This window comes from Petromyzon marinus, unplaced genomic scaffold (genome assembly GCF_048934315.1).
Source record: "Petromyzon marinus isolate PM22_M1 ecotype Great Lakes invasive population unplaced genomic scaffold, UKy_Petmar_22M1.pri1.0 PM_G_Scaffold_30, whole genome shotgun sequence".
NCBI lineage: Eukaryota > Metazoa > Chordata > Hyperoartia > Petromyzontiformes > Petromyzontidae > Petromyzon > Petromyzon marinus.
Window position 1 is genome coordinate 1,771,367 of NW_027422873.1, and position 26,431 is coordinate 1,797,797.

Sequence of the window (26,431 nt, forward strand, 5' to 3'; positions counted from 1 at the left end):
CTCAGCTTGACACCAATTTGGTTTCGCCCACACCCCTCAGCTTGACACCAATTTGGTTTCGCCCTCCCCCCCTCAGCTTGACACCAATTTGGTTTCGCCCGTCAGCGTCACGATTTTGGTTCCACTTCACTTTGTAAGATCTCGGCTGGCCTTGGGAGTTTGCGGCTGAGGGAGTTTGCGACTGAGTGAGTTTTTTTTTAAACTTCCATCTTAATCCACCCGCACTTTTAAACATTTAAAACAAACAAAATACAAAATGTACCGACCGAGATTAATCGATTAACCCCTCGTTTTAAAAAGCGATCGAAACTAAAAAAAAAGCCGGCTTCGGGGCCTGCAAGTCTGGGGGCCTTTCGCCGATTTCTTCCCTTCAATCGATCGAATGATCGATCGATCGAACTCGTGGTGGTGGTGGTGTTTAACGTCGTTCGCGTGGACATCGTGAAACAACACGCCACGTGAACACAAAGACAAAGATCCCCCGTGTAGCCTTAGCAGGCTGTAGGGGGCAAGTGGTGTTAGTGACCCCCTTTCACATTCTAAAGATAAACACGTGTATACACACACAGTGTACACACACACACAGTGTACACACACACGTGTACACACACACAGTACACACACACGTGTACACACACACGTGTACACACACACACACGTGTATACACACAGTGTACACACACAGTGTACACACACGTGTACACACACACACGTGTACACACACACGTGTACACACACACACGTGTACACACACACGTGTACACACACACAGTACACACACACACGTGTACACACACACGTGTACACACACACACGTGTACACACACACGTGTACACACACGTCTACACACACACAGTGTACACACGTGTACACACACAGTGTACACACACACAGTGTACACACACACACACGTGTACACACACGTGTACACACACACATGTGTACACACACACACAGTGTACACACACACACAGGTGTACACACACACACACGTGTACACACACAGTGTACACACACACAGTGTACACACACACACACGTGTACACACACACGTGTACACACACGTGTACACACACACAGTGTACACACACAGTGTACACACACACGTGTACACACACAGTGTACACACACACACGTGTACACACACACAGTGTACACACACACATGTGTACACACACGTGTATACACACACGTGTACACACACACAGTGTACACACAGTGTACACACACACGTGTACACACACACGTGTACACACACACGTGTACACACACGTGTACACACACACGTGGCAAGAATAACAACAACACTTATTTGCCCTTGCTCGTCTCGTTGTGATTGTGCATGTGTCCGGTTTGCTTGTGTTCACCGCTTTTGTATTCCTCAACTGTGTTGCTTAATTTTATTTTACGGGAAGCATATTAAGATATATTCTTAGTTCTTTCGGTAAAGTCACCACGTTGAAGGGAAACAATAAAATAATAAAATATATAACAATAAAAAGAATATGAATTACTGCAGTCACGAAAGCTTTAAATCAAAATTTAAGCATATTAAGAGTTTACATTTTAACGTAAAGTAACAAGAAAATGTTGACACTCGTGAGAATTTTCAACGAGAAACGTGGCTCTGGGGAAGGATTCCAGAGGCACGCGCTGACCAACGAAGGCGGACAAGTGGGGAGGAGAGATAATCTTTTTGACTTTGTGAAGATATTAACATCACGTTTGTTATCATGTTGCAAGTGTGTTAACCGTTCATTTATTTGGGTTGATAGTATTTCATTAAAAAGCATACTTAATTTTTTTTTGCTGTGAATCACATTTTAAATATATGTATACACAATGTTGGGCACGTTATTGTTAGAATGTTTAATAATTGCACCACACAGTGGAATTAAAACCTTTAATTTGTCAGTACGTAAAAAAATATTTGTTACAAGTTTAAACGGAATGCATTTAAGAAAAACACACGAATGTAGTTTGCTTGGAAATAATTAATGAATATTGATATATTTTTTATTTAAAGCTTTCGTGACTGCAGGGATTCATATTGTTGGTAATTCGGTAAAGTCACCTGCACGTAGAAGGGAAACAATAAAATAATAAAAATATAAAACAATAAAATTATTGTAAAACAATAAAGTTATTATTCTTGGTTCTTTCGGTAAAGTCACCACCACGTAGAAGGGAAACAATAAAATAATAAAAATATAAAACAATAAAATTATTGTAAAACAATACAATTATTATTCTTGGTTCTTTCGGTAAAGTCACCACCACGTAGAAGGGAAACAATAAAATAATAAAAATAATAAAACAATAAAATTATTGTAAAACAAAATTATTATTCTTGGTTCTTTCGGTAAAGTCACCACCACGTAGAAGGGAAACAATAAAATAATAAAAAATATAAAACAATAAAATTATTGTAAAACAATACAATTATTATTCTTGGTTCTTTTTGTAAAGTCACCTGCACGTAGAAGGGAACCAATAAAATAATACAAAATATAAAACAATAAAATTATTGTAAAACAATAAAATTATTATTCTTGGTTCTTTTTGTAAAGTCACCTGCACGTAGAAGGGAACCAATAAAATAATACAAAATATAAAACAATAAAATTCTCACGACGTTTCGACCGCAACACAAGCAATCATCATCAGATGATTTTATTGTTATTGTGTTATATTTTTATTATTTCATTGTTTCCCTTCTAACGTGGTGGTGACTTTACCAAAAGAACCAAGAATATGAATCCCTGCAGTCACGGAAGCTTTAAATCAAAATTCGTTCTTTTTTTTCTATTAAAAGCGACAGCCCCGTAATGTGTTAACATTTTTGTTGAAGCCCTCTATTGTATATTGTGTGCCGTTGTATTGATATGGGCAAGGATAACTTAGGCGACTATCTCTGCGAGTCTCGGTGAAATCCCCTAACCCCCTTCATCTCGTGAAACGTCGTGGGAATTGTATCGCGTGATTTTATTATTTTATTCTCATTCTCTCACGTGGTGGTGGTGACTTTACCGAGAGAAGCAAAGAAGACGAATCCTGTATCATTATCACTTAGGGGCCGCCCATAAATGACGTCACGCACCTATGGAGGGCGTCAGACGTTTGTGACGATGTGTGACGTAGGGGGGGAGGAGGGGTTGAGAAATGTGACGTCACATCAAAATGCGCAACTTTAAATATCTATATTCTTAGCTCTTTCGGTAAAGTCACGTTGAAGGGAAACAATAAAATAATAAAAATATATAAAACAATAAAAATTCTCACGACGTTTCGACCATAACACAAACGGTCGTCATCAGGCGTTATGGTCGAAACGTCGTGAGAATTTTTATTGTTTTATATATATTGTTATTTTATTGTTTCCCTTCAACGTGACTTTACCGAAAGAGCTAAGAATATGAATTACTGCAGTCACGAAAGCTTTAAATCAAAATTTAAATATCTACTTAATTAAATAGAATTGTTATAACGGCACTAATTTTGAATAATTTTCATTATTAACTATTTGATGTTTTAAATTTACTAAGGTCACCTTTTATTTATTCCATGAAGGAGCATTTCGCTTCTCCGTGGGAGAATGGTGATGCATACATTTAGTAAAAAACATTTTGAATGATTGTTATTAAACATTTTGATTTTAATGATTCTACCAGGGCTTTTCATTCTGTGGAATGAATATGTAATTGATATTATTGTACTCTCCATTTTGCTTCGTTCTACTGCAAAGTTTCAAGTATTTTTTTAATAGAATTACTTTTAATATTTTATAATTCTACAAATGTTTTCTCCTACAACATCAGAGTGCAGCGCCACATTAAATACGCACTACAATGACAATAGTGTAAAGCGATTTGAAGCGTGTTTCATTTTAAAAATGGAAATATGGTTTGGGGGGTGTGGGGGGCAGAACTTTGTGACGTCATATTTCAGGGGCGTCTGACTTTGTGACGCTGTGTGACGAGGGGGGCAGGGGGGGGGGGGTCAAAAATCGGCCAAACTCGTGTGACGTCATTTATGGACGGCCCCTGATGGGAACATTGCTTTTGACATACACGATTTTGAGATAGGCGTGCTTTTCGCGTATGCCAAGGAGTGCCTGTGGGGAGCGGTTAGTGTAGCGGTTAGTGCGCCGAGCTACAAACCTGGCGACCCGGGTTCGATTCCCACTCACGGCCAACACCAGTGACGATTGTCTGAACTGCTCCCGGGCCTCCCCTAGGTCGACTCAGCCTCAAATGAGTACCTGGTGCGATGCGGAAACATTGCCACGAAGGAGACAAAGGGTGGCCGGGCGTGGTGTTGGCCACCCACCCCCCTTGTTTGCTGTGCCGGCCTTCATAGGTGCTTCCCTAACAGCACTTGCCCCGACAGTCTGTTACAGGCTACACGGGGAGGGGGTCTTTGTAATGGAACAAATTCTGAATTAAACTCTAAGAGACAGGGACAGGAGCGTGTGTATGTTGAGCGTCTTTCGCACCGTACGTAGCCAAACCGTGCTGACCAGAGGCGTGGGGGAAGGGCAACGAACTTCAACGCAAAATCAGCTTCAAAGAAGTTTGTTTTCGGCATAGAGAAAGCACATTGATTAGAGAACGTACGAAAAGGTAAGAGACACATTGTCAAGAGAGAGGCGAGCGGGATTGTGCGGGGCGTTGGCGTTCTAAGGCACGGCCAAGGGCAGTGTCAGAGAATGTAAGTGTGTGGGCACGTCTAGTAGAACCTCTTTTGCACTGCACGTAGCCACCCGTGCTAATCGGGACAGCGGCCCAGCCAAGAGGAGAAAACGTGCCTGAGACCATCCCACTGCCGAGTTGGGAGCGATGAAAATCGGCTCATTCATTGGTTACGTTTTTTTGAAGCCAGCTGGCCAGGCGTTAGGGCAAAACGGAGCCCAACCTTTCACCCAGGCAACTGGCGAGCACGGACTAAGCTTGTGATTCGCATGCACTAACCTACGTACCCGCTCACCTACCCACCCAACCTATACAAGACAAAGATCCCCCGTGTAGTCTTAACAGGCTGTTGGAGGAGGTGCCGTTAGCGAGCACCTATGAGGGCCGGCACGGGTGGGTGGCCGGCACCACGCCTGATCGCCTTCGTCTCCCGAGTGGCGATGTTTACATACTACATTCGGTAATCATTTGAGGCTGAGTCGACCTAGGAGAGGCATATGATCGGTTCAGATAATTGTCACTGGTGTTGGCCGTCAGCGGGAATCGGGTTCGTAGCGCAGCAGCGTGCTAACCGCTACAGTACCGGTCCCCATATCTACCTGTGCACCTGCCTGCCCACATGCATGTCCACCTACATGCCTACCTACCTGCCTGCCTGCCTCGTCACGCACTCGCAAACCCACTCATATACTTGCCCACCTACACGCCTACCCGTGCGCCTGCATGCACACCTATCCGTCTACCCGCTCGCCCACCCACCCACCCACCCACACACCCACACGCCCACACACCCACCCACCCACCCACCTAACCCGCCCACCCACCGGTAAATTAACGCTGCCCCCCACGTTCCTCGCTGCGTTTCGGTAGCAAGGGGGGGGCCGATGCAGCGCCTCACCGTGCGCAAGAAGGAGACAGCGGAGGTGGCGGGCGCCGAGATGTCATTTGCGCTGTCGCAACGGGCGCGCCACGCCGCCCGTGTGCTTCTGCAGCGCTTCCCCGACACTGGCTCTGACCCAGGTTCGTTCCCGCTTTGGAGTTGCCGGCGACGTTTTTTTTTTCCGTGGTGCTCCATTGGTGCCCTCTATCAACTAATCTATTCAGGCATTATTTTACCGGGTAAGGCTGCGCTGAGCTGCGTAGCCATTTATCAGCAGCGACCTGGCCACAAAATGATTGCTCGAATGAAGTGGCTTATCACGTGGACGTTCGCAGCAGCCAAATACGCTCAACGCACGTCGATTCGAGAGAGACACCGCAAACTCCAAATATACAGCAGCAGATGTCGTGGTTGGGATCGAACCCACGACCTCCTGTATACCAGGCGAGGGAGTTAACATCTCCTAGCCACCATGATGATGATGAGGGAGAGAGACACAGACTCCAAATATACAGCAGCAGATATCGGGGTTGGGATCGAACCCACGACCTCCTGTATACCAGGTGAGGGAGTTAACATCTAGCCACCATGATGATGACGAGGGAGAGAGACACAGACTCCAAATATACAGCAGATGTCGGGGTTGGGATCGAACCCACGACATCCTGTATACCAGGCGAGGGAGTTAACATCTAGCCACCATGATGATGATGAGGGAGAGAGACACAGACTCCAAATATACAGCAGCATATGTCGGGGTTGGGATCGAACCCACGACCTCCTGTACACCAGGCGAGGGAGTCAACATCTAGCCACCGTGGCACCCGTGACGCTGATGCAATTCGACGCGTGTCACTCACAGGGGCGAGACGCGAGGCGAGCAGGCCGAGCGGACGGCTCAACGACGGGATCGCTCAGGTCCCGCCACCGCGGGGGCGATCGGAGCTGGAGGCGTTCCGCCAGACCCTCCCCGTGGCCGCGTTCCGGGAGCAGTTGCTGGGCACCATCGCCAAGTCCAACATCCTGCTGGTGCTGGGCGAGACCGGCTCCGGCAAAACCACGCAGGTGCTCGCAGCACAGTCCTAGAACTCGGCGCTCCTTCATTCAGCATGTCGGGCTCATTTCCCCAGGACCACCACCACGACGAGCGGGGTGAACGTGGATTATTATTTTATTTTTTACCCCCGAATTGCGATCTTGAGGACTGCCTCCGATCACCGCTTAACACTCGGCGCGCGCCGCCGCCCGTGTCGTCCCCCACCCCCCCGGCAGATCCCTCAGTACATCCTGGACGAGGGCAGCCGCCTGGGGTCGCCGTGCCGCGTGATTTGCGCGCAGCCGCGCCGAATCTCTGCCGTCGCCGCGGCCGAGAGGGTGGCGGAGGAGCGAGGGGAGGGCGTCGGCCAGACCGTCGGCTACCAGATCCGGTTGGAGAGCAAGTGCGTGTACGCGTGTTGGCGCTTCCGTTGTGCGCGCGTGCGCGTGTGTGTGTGTTCTGTTGTTTTTGTTGTTGTTGTTGTGTTTTCCCTCTGGGCCGTGTGCTATTGTAATTTTTCTCGTCGTTTCATTCCAACTGTGCTAGTCGCGCCCCCACGATTAGCGCGGTCGGCTGCGTACGGTGTGAAAGACGTTCAACGTACACACGCGCACATGCACACATACGTTTGTTATTGTGTACTTTTACCGCTGTGTCCTGTCGTGTTTCTCCCTGCCCTGCGCCGTGTCCTTTCGTTGAGTTGTGTGATTTTTAGGGTTGTGTTCGGTTTGCGTTTCTCCGTCCTGTCTGAGCTCTGCAGTGACACAACTCTACGAAAACCGAGCCGGTGCAACAATATTTACGGCACATTTATTTTTGGTTAGGCAACGAAGAAATTATCTTGACAAAAACAGCTGTCGTGAAATCCTTCCTCTGCACGATGCAAGCCAAACAACAATTTGCCATGGGTATGGGTGGGGGTGCAGAACAATTGTCACAAGGAAATTTAGCATATCGCTTTATAGGCATTGTATACGATTGCTGAATTTGTGTTGATGGAATTGTTCTTCAACTCAACTGTCGGTGGTGAGCTGAAACAATCTTGTTGGGCGCACAGTGAAACACTTTTACCACCATGTGGTAATTTAATTGGTTTGGCTGTGTCGGCTGGTGGGGGGAGGACTTCACACACGTTGGACCATTGAGCACGGTTGGCTACGTACGGTGGTGCGAAAGAAGTTCAACTTGCATACCTACGTTAAATTTACGAATCGTAATATTGACTGACAACCTAGATGTTAGGTTAACAGGAAAACACCATGTATGTATTTGAGATCCCTTATACCTCAGCTTATCACTCAGCTATTTCAATGCTAAATTCTATGCTAATTCCTTTGTCAAGGGGTGCCTCTGCGGATGTGTATACTTTAACTTAGCTATTTCAATGAGCCATATCAATGCTAAATTCTATGCTAATTCCTTTGTCAAGGGGTGCCTCTGCGGATGTGTATACTTTAACTTAGCTATTTCAATGAGCCATTTCAATGCTAAATTCTATGCTAATTCCTTTGTCAAGGGGTGCCTCTGCGGATGTGTATACTTTAACTTAGCTATTTCAATGAGCCATTTCAATGCTAAATTATATGCTAATTCCTTTGTCAAGGGGTACCTCTGCGGATGTGTATACTTTAACTTAGCTATTTCAATGAGCCATTTCAATGCTAAATTCTATGCTAATTCCTTTGTCAAGGGGTGCCTCTGCGGATGTGTACACTTTAACTTAGCTATTTCAATGAGCCATTTCAATGCTAAATTCTATGCTAATTCCTTTGTCAAGGGGTGCCTCTGCAGATGTGTATACTTTAACTTAGCTATTTCAATGAGCCATTTCAATGCTAAATTATATGATAATTCCTTTGTCAAGGCGCTTAGTGTTTTTCTTCTCACACAGCTTAAAGGTCGTGATCTGAGCGTGGCTTTTTTCACTCCAGCGCTGTCCTACCAGACAGTCTCGTCCCTTCACCTGATGAAGGCCGCTTGTGTTGTGGCCGAAACGTCGTGATTTTTGTTATTTTATTTTTTACCTACGTGGTGACTTTACCCAATAGAACCAAAGAGTATCCCTCATTAAAGGTCGTGATCTCAGCGTGGCTTCTCTCACTCCAGCGCTGTCCTCCAGACAGTCTCGTCCCTTCACCTGATGAAGGCCGCTTGTGTTGTGGCCGAAACGTCGTGATTTTTGTTATTTTATTTTTAACCTGCTACGTGGTGACTTTACCCAATAGAACCAAAGAGTATCCCTCATACCGTCGCGTTCCGCACGCGGCGTTGCGCGCAGGGTCTCGCCAAAGACGCTCCTCACGTTCTGCACCAACGACGTGCTGCTGAGGACCCTCATGGCCGGAGACAGCGCCACGTCTACCGTCGTGACGCACATCATCGTGGTACGTGCCGAGCTACAGTCGATCCACCACACACCGGTGCTCAAAAGTTTTCTTTTCAGTCTAATCTAGATTTGAAGTTTTCGTGACTGCAGGGGTCCACGCCCCTGGGTTCTCTCGGTAAAGTCACCGTGGTAGGTAGAAAATGAAATGAATTAAATCACGGCGTTTCGGGCGCGCGCACACGCAAGCGTCAGTCAGCAGGTGGAACAACCACAGCAAGAAAGAATTGCTGAAGTGGGCAAAAGGGCTGCTGCTGCTGTCACAAGAGGCTATCGAGGCCTGTAGATGTGGTTGTCCCACCTGCTGACGGACCCTTGTGTGTGCGCTCGCTCGAAACGTCGTGATTTTAATTTATTTTATTTTATTCGGTCTAACCCAAGATGTGGCCAGTTCCGGTTTCTGAGTTTTTGTTCGGTTTTAGTGTCTCAATCATTGGATTGACAACGGACTGTATGTACATGGTGAAGTTTAATTATTGTTATGAAGCTGGTGCTGATGCTGTTGCTACTGGTTGGTTAAAGGTGATGATGGTGGTGATGCTGGTAGTGTTGTTGCTGCTGCTAAGGGTGGTGGTTATTGATGGTTCTGCTGGTGGTGGTGATGGTTAAGGGTGGTGATGATGGTAGTGATAATTGTGGTGGTGGTGGTGATTACGGGTGGTGATGATGATGGTGGTAGTGCTGGTGTTGGTTCTGGTGGTGGTATTGGTGGTGGTTCTTAAAGAGTGGTGCTTGCCACCCACCCCCTTGTGTACCGTGCCTGCCTTCATAGGAGCTACTCGCTTACAGCACTTGCCCCAACGAGTCTGTTAAGGCTATACGGGGGATCTTTGTCTTGTCAGTTGGTCATGATAGATTTTTGTTAACTGGTGGTGGCGAAATTGGCAATGGTGATGATGGCGGTGGTGGTGGTGGTTACATTGACGATGATGATGATGATGGCAGCGTTGGCGGTGATGTATCCACTAGGACGAGATCCATGAACGCGACCGCTTCTGCGACATCCTGCTCATCAAGCTGCGCGACATTCTGGAGCGGCAGTGCAACCTCCGCGTCGTGCTGATGAGCGCCCCCCTCAACGTCTCACTCTTTTCAGAGTACTTCGGCGGCTGCCCCGTCGTCAGACGTGAGAGACGGCTAAATCCATCCGTCGGTTGAACACGTAGCGGTAGGCTTTCGCGACCAATATTATCGATAATGTATTAGAGGTTTTTTTGGGTTTGATCGCGTCAATGTAAATGTGTTGTTAAACCCGACGGCCAATTTGTAAGATTTTGTCACGTAAAACAAAATATCGTTACTAGCACGGCGCACCGTTGTGTTGGAGGAGTAAACCCACAACATTTACCATTGGAGTGCGACATTTGCCGGTTGTAATTACCGAACGGTAAATGTTGTGGGTTTACTCCTCCAGCACACCGGTGTGTGCCGAATTAGCAACTCGTTGGCCACGTTTTGTTTACTTGACAAACCTCGCTAACCGGCTGCTGCGTCGGGTGGTGGCAGGTTTAACGACACAACATTTATATTCACTCGATCTAACCGTGCGTCGGCGGCGGCGGTGGCGGCGGCGGGCCAAACGCAACGGCGATGTTGGACGTGGCGGTGTGCACGCCGTGTTGCCTCTCGTCCGTGGGCCAGTGCCTGGGAGGCTTTTCGAGGTGAAGCGGTTCTTTCTGGAGGACATCCTGCCCACCACTGGTTACAAGTCTAAGGAGATGGAGAGACGCCAGAAGGAGAAAGATCAACGTACGTACAGCCGGCAAAAACCACCCCCCCCCACCACCCACCCGCCCCCCGCATTGCTTGAGAGAGCCTCCCATTGTGTTGAGGCGGCGATCTCCAACTGTATCGGAATCAGGAGAATATTGATAGCGGTAGGAACCTCCTGGTTACACCACCAGCCCACACGGGGATTATTGTTGTTGTGTCCGTCCGTCGTGCATCCAAAAATGGGAGAGGTGGGGCTGGGTGGAGAGGGGAGGGTGGGGAGGGGCTGGGTAGGGAGGGAGGGGCTGGGTAGGGAGGGGAGGGTGGGGAGGGGCTGGGTGGGGAGGAAGGGGCTGGGTGGGGAGGGTGGGGAGGGTGGGGAGGGTGGGGCTGGGTGGGGAGGGGAGGGTGGGGCTGGGTGGGGAGGGGAGGGTGGGGAGGGGCTGGGTGGGGAGGGTGGGGCTGGGGGTGGGGGTGGGAGGGGTGGGGCCGGGGGGGCAGGGGCTGGTCACCCCGTGGTGCCCTTATAAAACTCAACGTTTAACCTACTCACGCCGGCTTGTGCCCGCCCTCACAGTCGGGCATATTTGCGGAATACACCACGGAGCCGCCGTTGACCCTGGTCGTTGACCAAGCAACCCAACGTTCCTACCGGCTCCCTCCGCAGGAGAATGTGTTTGTTCATATTGGAGGAATCCAATCAGCCAATGTCAACTGGGCTCTTCCGTCGCTCTTCTTCTTCATCATGATTGTGCAATCGCATCGCCACAGTAGCCGTGTTGTTATTATTAACACTGTGAATGTTGTCGTTATTGTTGTGTGTTGTTGTTGTTTTATAAACTGTCGTCCGTGTCGTTATTATTATTATTAACACTGTGAATGTTCTTAGTTTTTTCGGTAAAGTCACGTTGAAGAGAAACAACAAAATAACAAAATATATATAAAACAATAAAAAAAAAAAATTCTCACGACGTTTCGACCATAACTCAAACGGTCATCATCAGGTGTGTCGGTTTGCATAAATTTATTTTGAAAACGGCATATTTATTTATATATATATAAAAATAACGTTTGCGTCACGCGCAACGATGGCAGTTTGCCAGGACTAGTCCATCTATTTTTTTGAAAAGAGGAGGGGGGAGACGAAATTTGTTTTTATGTATGCTGTCTGAAAGGCACTGTAAGCGTGAACAATCAATCAAGAACTGAAATGATTTATCAAATCTTTCCAATGATTGCTAAGATAGAATCCATCTTCTCGGTTGAAATTGTCTCTGTGTTTGTATATGTGGATAGCCTCATGAACGAATCTCTCATGGAAGCCAGATGGCTTACAAAGAACCTCCGTCTTGGAAAAGTCAATGGCATGTGAGCCTACTGAATTAGAACAATGATCTGCTACGGCCGAGGTGTTGGTCCTACCGTGTTTAAGGTCTGCTTTATGTTCACGAATGCGGTCCGAGATATGGCGTTTGGTTTCTCCAATGTAACTACTACCACAGAGGCAACTTAGTTTGTAGACACCAGGGTATTGTATGTCCGGAATCACATCTTTTACAGACGGAACCAGATCACGGATTTTATGTAATGTGTTGAAACGGACCTGGATCTTGTGTTTATTCAAGATTTTGGAGATCTTTTTTGTGATCCCAGCAATGTAGGGTAAAGTGATGGTTTTGAAAGGCTCCTCAAGAGGGTTCTTCTTCATGGTTTGAGTGATAGCTTTGCGGATTGTATAGTCGGAGTAACCATTAGCCCTAAGAGCTTGGTGTACGTGCTTGAGTTCACTGCTTATGTGTTCCTGGTCGGATATGCATTGGGCTCTATGATACAGAGTCTTGATGAGAGAATTCTTCTGTGATGGATGGTGGTGGGAATCCGGTTTCAGATAAGCATCCGTATGGGTAGCTTTCCTGTAGACAGAGTGGCTCATTGAACCATCAGGTCTCTTTTTAATTAGGACATCCAAAAAAGGTATCTTGCCATCTATTTCGACTTCCATGGTAAATCTGATGGCTGGGTGTATGGAATTGATGTGGTCGAAGAATTTGTCTAGAGCAGGCCGGCCATGTGGCCAGATGACAAAAGTGTCATCCACGTACCTCTTCCATAAGGTTGGGCGCAGAGTGGCAGTCTGGATGGCGTCAGTCTCAAATTTCTCCATGAAAATGTTAGCTATAACTGGAGAAAGGGGGGAGCCCATTGGGGTGCCCTCAGTTTGTTTGTAGAAAGTTCCATTCCAAGTGAAGTATGTATTGGTTAAACAGTGTCTCACCAGGGGGGGTACCTCAGTGTTTAGTCCTTGATGAACCAAGTCTTCAATGATTGCAATGGTGTCAGGTACAGGAACCTTGGTGAATAAGGAAACTACATCAAAACTGACAAGCAGGTCGTCTGGGGACAGGGAAATACCCTTGATTGTTGATACCAGGTGAGTAGAATTTTGTACCGCAGAGGTGGTCTTTCCAGTGAAAGGACGCAGGATTTCAGACAAAAAACGAGCTAGTTTGTAGGTGGGGGAGCTGATAGTAGAGACTATGGGACGAAGAGGTGTATCAACTTTATGTATTTTTGGTAAGCCGTATAATCTTGGTGGCCTGGCAGCAGAAGGTTTCAACAAAAACTGTTTAGATTGATCAATTAATGCGGTTGAATCAGAAATTATTTTGTTGGTTTGTGTGACGAGGCTGTTGGTGGGATCTCTTTTTATTTTTGTATAACTACCATCGTCGAGTAATTCTTTAATTTTGTTGTTGTATTCTATTTTATCCATGATAACAGTAGCATTGCCTTTGTCAGCTGAGAGAACTACAATATCATTCCTCTTTTTTAATTTATATAATTCAAAACGCTCATCTTTGCTGAGGTTGCTAGCTGGCATCTTAGCGTTTTTGAGGGTTGCAGCGATTTCAGATCTTGCTACGTCTGCAGCGATGTGACCCAGGCCCCTGAGAGCAACGTCTACTTGGGCAATTATATCATTAACTGGTATGTGTTTAGGTGTGACTGCAAAGTTTAGACCTTTAGCTAAAACGGATTTCAGACCATCGGAAATAGAACTGTTACTGCGATTAATTACGACTTTATTAACGTCTAACTTTTTGGTGTGTGGGTCCGGTCTTTTGTTTAAGAGGAGGTTAAATTTGGAAATCAGGTTTTCCTTACATTTGGTCGACATAGTAGCAGCTGAAGAGGCAGTCATATTGTCTACATGTTCCCAATCCGATGTGGACATTATTGCCGTCAATGATAAGTGTGATTTGTAGAGTGTCTTGTCTAACTGATCTAGTTCTGTGCGTATAAGTCTGATTTTTTCTGAGATAAGAGCTAAGCTAGTTTTGAAAAGAATTCGTTTCGCATTAGAAGAAGTTACAGTAGCAGAGGTGAGTGTAAATGCGATTGGTATTACCCCAGAGTCGCGGCATCTCTTCAGGAAGGTGAGAGACTCGATCAGCTGAGCTTTCTTATCCCGGAGTTTGTTGAAAGATCTTAAAGTTATGTGAAAACCCTCCCCGTAGAGGCGATTAAATTTTGATTTAAAGCTTTCGTGACTGCAGTAATTCATATTCTTAGTTTTTTCGGTAAAGTCACGTTGAAGAGAAACAACAAAATAACAAAATATATATAAAACAATAAAAAAAAAAAATTCTCACGACGTTTCGACCATAACTCAAACGGTCATCATCAGGTGTGTCGGTTTGCATAAATTTATTTTGAAAACGGCATATTTATTTATATATATATAAAAATAACGTTTGCGTCACGCGCAACGATGGCAGTTTGCCAGGACTAGTCCATCTATTTTTTTGAAAAGAGGAGGGGGGAGACGAAATTTGTTTTTATGTATGCTGTCTGAAAGGCACTGTAAGCGTGAACAATCAATCAAGAACTGAAATGATTTATCAAATCTTTCCAATGATTGCTAAGATAGAATCCATCTTCTCGGTTGAAATTGTCTCTGTGTTTGTATATGTGGATAGCCTCATGAACGAATCTCTCATGGAAGCCAGATGGCTTACAAAGAACCTCCGTCTTGGAAAAGTCAATGGCATGTGAGCCTACTGAATTAGAACAATGATCTGCTACGGCCGAGGTGTTGGTCCTACCGTGTTTAAGGTCTGCTTTATGTTCACGAATGCGGTCCGAGATATGGCGTTTGGTTTCTCCAATGTAACTACTACCACAGAGGCAACTTAGTTTGTAGACACCAGGGTATTGTATGTCCGGAATCACATCTTTTACAGACGGAACCAGATCACGGATTTTATGTAATGTGTTGAAACGGACCTGGATCTTGTGTTTATTCAAGATTTTGGAGATCTTTTTTGTGATCCCAGCAATGTAGGGTAAAGTGATGGTTTTGAAAGGCTCCTCAAGAGGGTTCTTCTTCATGGTTTGAGTGATAGCTTTGCGGATTGTATAGTCGGAGTAACCATTAGCCCTAAGAGCTTGGTGTACGTGCTTGAGTTCACTGCTTATGTGTTCCTGGTCGGATATGCATTGGGCTCTATGATACAGAGTCTTGATGAGAGAATTCTTCTGTGATGGATGGTGGTGGGAATCCGGTTTCAGATAAGCATCCGTATGGGTAGCTTTCCTGTAGACAGAGTGGCTCATTGAACCATCAGGTCTCTTTTTAATTAGGACATCCAAAAAAGGTATCTTGCCATCTATTTCGACTTCCATGGTAAATCTGATGGCTGGGTGTATGGAATTGATGTGGTCGAAGAATTTGTCTAGAGCAGGCCGGCCATGTGGCCAGATGACAAAAGTGTCATCCACGTACCTCTTCCATAAGGTTGGGCGCAGAGTGGCAGTCTGGATGGCGTCAGTCTCAAATTTCTCCATGAAAATGTTAGCTATAACTGGAGAAAGGGGGGAGCCCATTGGGGTGCCCTCAGTTTGTTTGTAGAAAGTTCCATTCCAAGTGAAGTATGTATTGGTTAAACAGTGTCTCACCAGGGGGGGTACCTCAGTGTTTAGTCCTTGATGAACCAAGTCTTCAATGATTGCAATGGTGTCAGGTACAGGAACCTTGGTGAATAAGGAAACTACATCAAAACTGACAAGCAGGTCGTCTGGGGACAGGGAAATACCCTTGATTGTTGATACCAGGTGAGTAGAATTTTGTACCGCAGAGGTGGTCTTTCCAGTGAAAGGACGCAGGATTTCAGACAAAAAACGAGCTAGTTTGTAGGTGGGGGAGCTGATAGTAGAGACTATGGGACGAAGAGGTGTATCAACTTTATGTATTTTTGGTAAGCCGTATAATCTTGGTGGCCTGGCAGCAGAAGGTTTCAACAAAAACTGTTTAGATTGATCAATTAATGCGGTTGAATCAGAAATTATTTTGTTGGTTTGTGTGACGAGGCTGTTGGTGGGATCTCTTTTTATTTTTGTATAACTACCATCGTCGAGTAATTCTTTAATTTTGTTGTTGTATTCTATTTTATCCATGATAACAGTAGCATTGCCTTTGTCAGCTGAGAGAACTACAATATCATTCCTCTTTTTTAATTTATATAATTCAAAACGCTCATCTTTGCTGAGGTTGCTAGCTGGCATCTTAGCGTTTTTGAGGGTTGCAGCGATTTCAGATCTTGCTACGTCTGCAGCGATGTGACCCAGGCCCCTGAGAGCAACGTCTACTTGGGCAATTATATCATTAACTGGTATGTGTTTAGGTGTGACTGCAAAGTTTAGACCTTTAGCTAAAACGGATTTCAGACCATCGGAAATAGAACTGTTACTGCGATTAATTACGACTTTATTAACGTCTAACTTTTTGGTGTGTGGGTCCGGTCTTTTGTTTAAGAGGAGGTTAAATTTGGAAATCAGGTTTTCCTTACATTTGGTCGACATAGTAGCAGCTGAAGAGGCAGTCATATTGTCTACATGTTCCCAATCCGATGTGGACATTATTGCCGTCAATGATAAGTGTGATTTGTAGAGTGTCTTGTCTAACTGATCTAGTTCTGTGCGTATAAGTCTGATTTTTTCTGAGATAAGAGCTAAGCTAGTTTTGAAAAGAATTCGTTTCGCATTAGAAGAAGTTACAGTAGCAGAGGTGAGTGTAAATGCGATTGGTATTACCCCAGAGTCGCGGCATCTCTTCAGGAAGGTGAGAGACTCGATCAGCTGAGCTTTCTTATCCCGGAGTTTGTTGAAAGATCTTAAAGTTATGTGAAAACCCTCCCCGTAGAGGCGATTAAATTTTGATTTAAAGCTTTCGTGACTGCAGTAATTCATATTCTTAGTTTTTTCGGTAAAGTCACGTTGAAGAGAAACAACAAAATAACAAAATATATATAAAACAATAAAAAAAAAAATTCTCACGACGTTTCGACCATAACTCAAACGGTCATCATCAGGTGTGTCGGTTTGCATAAATTTATTTTGAAAACGGCATATTTATTTATATATATATAAAAATAACGTTTGCGTCACGCGCAACGATGGCAGTTTGCCAGGACTAGTCCATCTATTTTTTTTGAAAAGAGGAGGGGGGAGACGAAATTTGTTTTTATGTATGCTGTCTGAAAGGCACTGTAAGCGTGAACAATCAATCAAGAACTGAAATGATTTATCAAATCTTTCCAATGATTGCTAAGATAGAATCCATCTTCTCGGTTGAAATTGTCTCTGTGTTTGTATATGTGGATAGCCTCATGAACGAATCTCTCATGGAAGCCAGATGGCTTACAAAGAACCTCCGTCTTGGAAAAGTCAATGGCATGTGAGCCTACTGAATTAGAACAATGATCTGCTACGGCCGAGGTGTTGGTCCTACCGTGTTTAAGGTCTGCTTTATGTTCACGAATGCGGTCCGAGATATGGCGTTTGGTTTCTCCAATGTAACTACTACCACAGAGGCAACTTAGTTTGTAGACACCAGGGTATTGTATGTCCGGAATCACATCTTTTACAGACGGAACCAGATCACGGATTTTATGTAATGTGTTGAAACGGACCTGGATCTTGTGTTTATTCAAGATTTTGGAGATCTTTTTTGTGATCCCAGCAATGTAGGGTAAAGTGATGGTTTTGAAAGGCTCCTCAAGAGGGTTCTTCTTCATGGTTTGAGTGATAGCTTTGCGGATTGTATAGTCGGAGTAACCATTAGCCCTAAGAGCTTGGTGTACGTGCTTGAGTTCACTGCTTATGTGTTCCTGGTCGGATATGCATTGGGCTCTATGATACAGAGTCTTGATGAGAGAATTCTTCTGTGATGGATGGTGGTGGGAATCCGGTTTCAGATAAGCATCCGTATGGGTAGCTTTCCTGTAGACAGAGTGGCTCATTGAACCATCAGGTCTCTTTTTAATTAGGACATCCAAAAAAGGTATCTTGCCATCTATTTCGACTTCCATGGTAAATCTGATGGCTGGGTGTATGGAATTGATGTGGTCGAAGAATTTGTCTAGAGCAGGCCGGCCATGTGGCCAGATGACAAAAGTGTCATCCACGTACCTCTTCCATAAGGTTGGGCGCAGAGTGGCAGTCTGGATGGCGTCAGTCTCAAATTTCTCCATGAAAATGTTAGCTATAACTGGAGAAAGGGGGGAGCCCATTGGGGTGCCCTCAGTTTGTTTGTAGAAAGTTCCATTCCAAGTGAAGTATGTATTGGTTAAACAGTGTCTCACCAGGGGGGGTACCTCAGTGTTTAGTCCTTGATGAACCAAGTCTTCAATGATTGCAATGGTGTCAGGTACAGGAACCTTGGTGAATAAGGAAACTACATCAAAACTGACAAGCAGGTCGTCTGGGGACAGGGAAATACCCTTGATTGTTGATACCAGGTGAGTAGAATTTTGTACCGCAGAGGTGGTCTTTCCAGTGAAAGGACGCAGGATTTCAGACAAAAAACGAGCTAGTTTGTAGGTGGGGGAGCTGATAGTAGAGACTATGGGACGAAGAGGTGTATCAACTTTATGTATTTTTGGTAAGCCGTATAATCTTGGTGGCCTGGCAGCAGAAGGTTTCAACAAAAACTGTTTAGATTGATCAATTAATGCGGTTGAATCAGAAATTATTTTGTTGGTTTGTGTGACGAGGCTGTTGGTGGGATCTCTTTTTATTTTTGTATAACTACCATCGTCGAGTAATTCTTTAATTTTGTTGTTGTATTCTATTTTATCCATGATAACAGTAGCATTGCCTTTGTCAGCTGAGAGAACTACAATATCATTCCTCTTTTTTAATTTATATAATTCAAAACGCTCATCTTTGCTGAGGTTGCTAGCTGGCATCTTAGCGTTTTTGAGGGTTGCAGCGATTTCAGATCTTGCTACGTCTGCAGCGATGTGACCCAGGCCCCTGAGAGCAACGTCTACTTGGGCAATTATATCATTAGCTGGTATGTGTTTAGGTGTGACTGCAAAGTTTAGACCTTTAGCTAAAACGGATTTCAGACCATCGGAAATAGAACTGTTACTGCGATTAATTACGACTTTATTAACGTCTAACTTTTTGGTGTGTGGGTCCGGTCTTTTGTTTAAGAGGAGGTTAAATTTGGAAATCAGGTTTTCCTTACATTTGGTCGACATAGTAGCAGCTGAAGAGGCAGTCATATTGTCTACATGTTCCCAATCCGATGTGGACATTATTGCCGTCAATGATAAGTGTGATTTGTAGAGTGTCTTGTCTAACTGATCTAGTTCTGTGCGTATAAGTCTGATTTTTTCTGAGATAAGAGCTAAGCTAGTTTTGAAAAGAATTCGTTTCGCATTAGAAGAAGTTACAGTAGCAGAGGTGAGTGTAAATGCGATTGGTATTACCCCAGAGTCGCGGCATCTCTTCAGGAAGGTGAGAGACTCGATCAGCTGAGCTTTCTTATCCCGGAGTTTGTTGAAAGATCTTAAAGTTATGTGAAAACCCTCCCCGTAGAGGCGATTAAATTTTGATTTAAAGCTTTCGTGACTGCAGTAATTCATATTCTTAGTTTTTTCGGTAAAGTCACGTTGAAGAGAAACAACAAAATAACAAAATATATATAAAACAATAAAAAAAAAAAATTCTCACGACGTTTCGACCATAACTCAAACGGTCATCATCAGGTGTGTCGGTTTGCATAAATTTATTTTGAAAACGGCATATTTATTTATATATATATAAAAATAATAATAATAATAACGTTTGCGTCACGCGCAACGATGGCAGTTTGCCAGGACTAGTCCATCTATTTTTTTTTTTGAAAAGAGGAGGGGGGAGACGAAATTTGTTTTTATGTATGCTGTCTGAAAGGCACTGTAAGCGTGAACAATCAATCAAGAACTGAAATGATTTATCAAATCTTTCCAATGATTGCTAAGATAGAATCCATCTTCTCGGTTGAAATTGTCTCTGTGTTTGTATATGTGGATAGCCTCATGAACGAATCTCTCATGGAAGCCAGATGGCTTACAAAGAACCTCCGTCTTGGAAAAGTCAATGGCATGTGAGCCTACTGAATTAGAACAATGATCTGCTACGGCCGAGGTGTTGGTCCTACCATGTTTAAGGTCTGCTTTATGTTCACGAATGCGGTCCGAGATATGGCGTTTGGTTTCTCCAATGTAACTACTACCACAGAGGCAACTTAGTTTGTAGACACCAGGGTATTGTATGTCCGGAATCACATCTTTTACAGACGGAACCAGATCACGGATTTTATGTAATGTGTTGAAACGGACCTGGATCTTGTGTTTATTCAAGATTTTGGAGATCTTTTTTGTGATCCCAGCAATGTAGGGTAAAGTGATGGTTTTGAAAGGCTCCTCAAGAGGGTTCTTCTTCATGGTTTGAGTGATAGCTTTGCGGATTGTATAGTCGGAGTAACCATTAGCCCTAAGAGCTTGGTGTACGTGCTTGAGTTCACTGCTTATGTGTTCCTGGTCGGATATGCATTGGGCTCTATGATACAGAGTCTTGATGAGAGAATTCTTCTGTGATGGATGGTGGTGGGAATCCGGTTTCAGATAAGCATCCGTATGGGTAGCTTTCCTGTAGACAGAGTGGCTCATTGAACCATCAGGTCTCTTTTTAATTAGGACATCCAAAAAAGGTATCTTGCCATCTATTTCGACTTCCATGGTAAATCTGATGGCTGGGTGTATGGAATTGATGTGGTCGAAGAATTTGTCTAGAGCAGGCCGGCCATGTGGCCAGATGACAAAAGTGTCATCCACGTACCTCTTCCATAAGGTTGGGCGCAGAGTGGCAGTCTGGATGGCGTCAGTCTCAAATTTCTCCATGAAAATGTTAGCTATAACTGGAGAAAGGGGGGAGCCCATTGGGGTGCCCTCAGTTTGTTTGTAGAAAGTTCCATTCCAAGTGAAGTATGTATTGGTTAAACAGTGTCTCACCAGGGGGGGTACCTCAGTGTTTAGTCCTTGATGAACCAAGTCTTCAATGATTGCAATGGTGTCAGGTACAGGAACCTTGGTGAATAAGGAAACTACATCAAAACTGACAAGCAGGTCGTCTGGGGACAGGGAAATACCCTTGATTGTTGATACCAGGTGAGTAGAATTTTGTACCGCAGAGGTGGTCTTTCCAGTGAAAGGACGCAGGATTTCAGACAAAAAACGAGCTAGTTTGTAGGTGGGGGAGCTGATAGTAGAGACTATGGGACGAAGAGGTGTATCAACTTTATGTATTTTTGGTAAGCCGTATAATCTTGGTGGCCTGGCAGCAGAAGGTTTCAACAAAAACTGTTTAGATTGATCAATTAATGCGGTTGAATCAGAAATTATTTTGTTGGTTTGTGTGACGAGGCTGTTGGTGGGATCTCTTTTTATTTTTGTATAACTACCATCGTCGAGTAATTCTTTAATTTTGTTGTTGTATTCTATTTTATCCATGATAACAGTAGCATTGCCTTTGTCAGCTGAGAGAACTACAATATCATTCCTCTTTTTTAATTTATATAATTCAAAACGCTCATCTTTGCTGAGGTTGCTAGCTGGCATCTTAGCGTTTTTGAGGGTTGCAGCGATTTCAGATCTTGCTACGTCTGCAGCGATGTGACCCAGGCCCCTGAGAGCAACGTCTACTTGGGCAATTATATCATTAACTGGTATGTGTTTAGGTGTGACTGCAAAGTTTAGACCTTTAGCTAAAACGGATTTCAGACCATCGGAAATAGAACTGTTACTGCGATTAATTACGACTTTATTAACGTCTAACTTTTTGGTGTGTGGGTCCGGTCTTTTGTTTAAGAGGAGGTTAAATTTGGAAATCAGGTTTTCCTTACATTTGGTCGACATAGTAGCAGCTGAAGAGGCAGTCATATTGTCTACATGTTCCCAATCCGATGTGGACATTATTGCCGTCAATGATAAGTGTGATTTGTAGAGTGTCTTGTCTAACTGATCTAGTTCTGTGCGTATAAGTCTGATTTTTTCTGAGATAAGAGCTAAGCTAGTTTTGAAAGAATTCGTTTCGCATTAGAAGAAGTTACAGTAGCAGAGGTGAGTGTAAATGCGATTGGTATTACCCCAGAGTCGCGGCATCTCTTCAGGAAGGTGAGAGACTCGATCAGCTGAGCTTTCTTATCCCGGAGTTTGTTGAAAGATCTTAAAGTTATGTGAAAACCCTCCCCGTAGAGGCGATTAAATTTTGATTTAAAGCTTTCGTGACTGCAGTAATTCATATTCTTAGTTTTTTCGGTAAAGTCACGTTGAAGAGAAACAACAAAATAACAAAATATATATAAAACAATAAAAAAAAAAAAAAAAAAATTCTCACGACGTTTCGACCATAACTCAAACGGTCATCATCAGAACATGTAGACAATATGACTGCCTCTTCAGCTGCTACTATGTCGACCAAATGTAAGGAAAACCTGATTTCCAAATTTAACCTCCTCTTAAACAAAAGACCGGACCCACACACCAAAAAGTTAGACGTTAATAAAGTCGTAATTAATCGCAGTAACAGTTCTATTTCCGATGGTCTGAAATCCGTTTTAGCTAAAGGTCTAAACTTTGCAGTCACACCTAAACACATACCAGTTAATGATATAATTGCCCAAGTAGACGTTGCTCTCAGGGGCCTGGGTCACATCGCTGCAGACGTAGCAAGATCTGAAATCGCTGCAACCCTCAAAAACGCTAAGATGCCAGCTAGCAACCTCAGCAAAGATGAGCGTTTTGAATTATATAAATTAAAAAAGAGGAATGATATTGTAGTTCTCTCAGCTGACAAAGGCAATGCTACTGTTATCATGGATAAAATAGAATACAACAACAAAATTAAAGAATTACTCGACGATGGTAGTTATACAAAAATAAAAAGAGATCCCACCAACAGCCTCGTCACACAAACCAACAAAATAATTTCTGATTCAACCGCATTAATTGATCAATCTAAACAGTTTTTGTTGAAACCTTCTGCTGCCAGGCCACCAAGATTATACGGCTTACCAAAAATACATAAAGTTGATACACCTCTTCGTCCCATAGTCTCTACTATCAGCTCCCCCACCTACAAACTAGCTCGTTTTTTGTCTGAAATCCTGCGTCCTTTCACTGGAAAGACCACCTCTGCGGTACAAAATTCTACTCACCTGGTATCAACAATCAAGGGTATTTCCCTGTCCCCAGACGACCTGCTTGTCAGTTTTGATGTAGTTTCCTTATTCACCAAGGTTCCTGTACCTGACACCATTGCAATCATTGAAGACTTGGTTCATCAAGGACTAAACACTGAGGTACCCCCCCTGGTGAGACACTGTTTAACCAATACATACTTCACTTGGAATGGAACTTTCTACAAACAAACTGAGGGCACCCCAATGGGCTCCCCCCTTTCTCCAGTTATAGCTAACATTTTCATGGAGAAATTTGAGACTGACGCCATCCAGACTGCCACTCTGCGCCCAACCTTATGGAAGAGGTACGTGGATGACACTTTTGTCATCTGGCCACATGGCCGGCCTGCTCTAGACAAATTCTTCGACCACATCAATTCCATACACCCAGCCATCAGATTTACCATGGAAGTCGAAATAGATGGCAAGATACCTTTTTTGGATGTCCTAATTAAAAAGAGACCTGATGGTTCAATGAGCCACTCTGTCTACAGGAAAGCTACCCATACGGATGCTTATCTGAAACCGGATTCCCACCACCATCCATCACAGAAGAATTCTCTCATCAAGACTCTGTATCATAGAGCCCAATGCATATCCGACCAGGAACACATAAGCAGTGAACTCAAGCACGTACACCAAGCTCTTAGGGCTAATGGTTACTCCGACTATACAATCCGCAAAGCTATCACTCAAACCATGAAGAAGAACCCTCTTGAGGAGCCTTTCAAAACCATCACTTTACCCTACATTGCTGGGATCACAAAAAAGATCTCCAAAATCTTGAATAAACACAAGATCCAGGTCCGTTTCAACACATTACATAAAATCCGTGATCTGGTTCCGTCTGTAAAAGATGTGATTCCGGACATACAATACCCTGGTGTCTACAAACTAAGTTGCCTCTGTGGTAGTAGTTACATTGGAGAAACCAAACGCCATATCTCGGACCGCATTCGTGAACATAAAGCAGACCTTAAACACGGTAGGACCAACACCTCGGCCGTAGCAGATCATTGTTCTAATTCAGTAGGCTCACATGCCATTGACTTTTCCAAGACGGAGGTTCTTTGTAAGCCATCTGGCTTCCATGAGAGATTCGTTCATGAGGCTATCCACATATACAAACACAGAGACAATTTCAACCGAGAAGATGGATTCTATCTTAGCAATCATTGGAAAGATTTGATAAATCATTTCAGTTCTTGATTGATTGTTCACGCTTACAGTGCCTTTCAGACAGCATACATAAAAACAAATTTCGTCTCCCCCCTCCTCTTTTCAAAAAAAATAGATGGACTAGTCCTGGCAAACTGCCATCGTTGCGCGTGACGCAAACGTTATTTTTATATATATATAAATAAATATGCCGTTTTCAAAATAAATTTATGCAAACCGACACACCTGATGATGACCGTTTGAGTTATGGTCGAAACGTCGTGAGAATTTTTTTATTGTTTTATATATATTTTGTTATTTTGTTGTTTCTCTTCAACGTGACTTTACCGAAAAAACTAAGAATATGAATTACTGCAGTCACGAAAGCTTTAAATCAAAACTGTGAATGTTGTCGTTATTGTTGTGTGTTGTTGTTGTTGTATAAACTGTCGTCCGTGTCGTTATTATTATTAACACTGTGAATGTTGTCGTTATTGTTGTGTGTTGTTGTTGTTTTATAAACTGTCGTCCGTGTCGTTATTATTATTAACACTGTGAATGTTGTCGTTATTGTTGTGTGTTGTTGTTTTATAAACTGTCGTCCGTGTTGTTATTATTATTAACACTGTGAATGTTGTCGTTATTGTTGTGTGTTGTTGTTTTATAAACTGTCGTCCGTGTTGTTATTATTATTAACACTGTGAATGTTATCGTTATTGTTGTGTGTTGTTGTTTTATAAACTGTCGTCCGTGTTGTTGTTATTATTATTAACACTGTGAATGTTGTCGTTATTGTTGTGTGTTGTTGTTGTTTTATAAACTGTCGTCCGTGTTGTTGTTATTATTATTAACACTGTGAATGTTGTCGTTATTGTTGTGTGTTGTTGTTTTATAAACTGTCGTCCGTGTTGTTGTTATTATTATTAACACTGTGAATGTTATCGTTATTGTAGTATGTTGTTGTTGTTTTATAAACTGTCGTCCGTGTTGTTATTATTATTAACACTGTGAATGTTGTCGTTATTGTTGTGTGTTGTTGTTTTATAAACTGTCGTCCGTGTTGTTATTATTATTAACACTGTGAATGTTGTCGTTATTGTTGTGTGTTGTTGTTTTATAAACTGTCGTCCGTGTTGTTGTTATTATTATTAACACTGTGAATGTTGTCGTTATTGTTGTGTGTTGTTGTTGTTTTATAAACTGTCGTCCGTGTTGTTGTTATTATTATTAACACTGTGAATGTTGTCGTTATTGTTGTGTGTTGTTTTATAAACTGTCGTCCGTGTTGTTGTTATTATTATTAACACTGTGAATGTTATAGTTATTGTTGTGTGTTGTTGTTTTATAAACTGTCGTCCGTGTTGTGCATCCACAAGTACAGGTGTGTGTGTCACAGACTTAGTGCATCCACAAGTACAGGTGTGTGTGTGTGTCGGACTTAGTGCATCCACAAGTACAGGTGGGTCGGTGTGTGTGTGTGTCGGACTTAGTGCATCCACCAGTACAGATGGGTCGGTGTGTGTGTGTCGGATTTCACGCATCCACAAGTACAGGTGTGTGTGTGTGTCGGACTTAGTGCATCCACAAGTACAGGTGGGTGTGTGTGTGTTGGCTTAGTGCATCCACAAGTACAGGTGTGTGTGTGTGTCGGCTTAGTGCATCCACAAGTACAGGTGTGTGTGTGTGTGTCGGACTTAGTGCATTCACAAGTACAGGTGTGTGTGTGTGTGTCGGACTTAGTGCATCCACAAGTACAGGTGGGTGTGTGTGTGTTGGCTTAGTGCATCCACAAGTACAGGTGTGTGTGTGTGTCGGCTTAGTGCATCCACAAATACACGTGGGTGTGTGTGTGTCGGCGGTGGGTGGCTTACTGCAGCTACCATATCATGCGTCCTGTGCTGGAAGAAATAAAGCCTCCAGTTAAATTTTTGACTTGTTACACTGGTCTACAGCCAAAATGCTTTCGAGAAATAAACATGTAGTCCAACTTTACTAATTCTG

The 26,431-nt window shown here is 43.7% G+C and overlaps 1 protein-coding gene across 1 annotated transcript in view; it reads left to right on the top strand.

Annotated features, from left to right (window-relative positions):
* The first annotated feature begins 96 nt into the window (after positions 1-96).
* Positions 97-26,431, top strand: part of LOC142915379 (uncharacterized) — a 31,791-nt gene continuing 5,456 nt past the window's right edge. Inside the window, exons 1-7 of the mRNA XM_076061212.1 lie at positions 97-185; positions 5,563-5,712; positions 6,435-6,637; positions 6,845-7,011; positions 8,887-8,992; positions 9,961-10,117; positions 10,633-10,962. Of these exons, the coding sequence (XP_075917327.1) occupies positions 5,577-5,712; positions 6,435-6,637; positions 6,845-7,011; positions 8,887-8,992; positions 9,961-10,117; positions 10,633-10,962 (1,099 nt within the window). The 5' untranslated portion in view covers positions 97-185; positions 5,563-5,576. The remainder of the gene's footprint in view (positions 186-5,562; positions 5,713-6,434; positions 6,638-6,844; positions 7,012-8,886; positions 8,993-9,960; positions 10,118-10,632; positions 10,963-26,431) is intronic.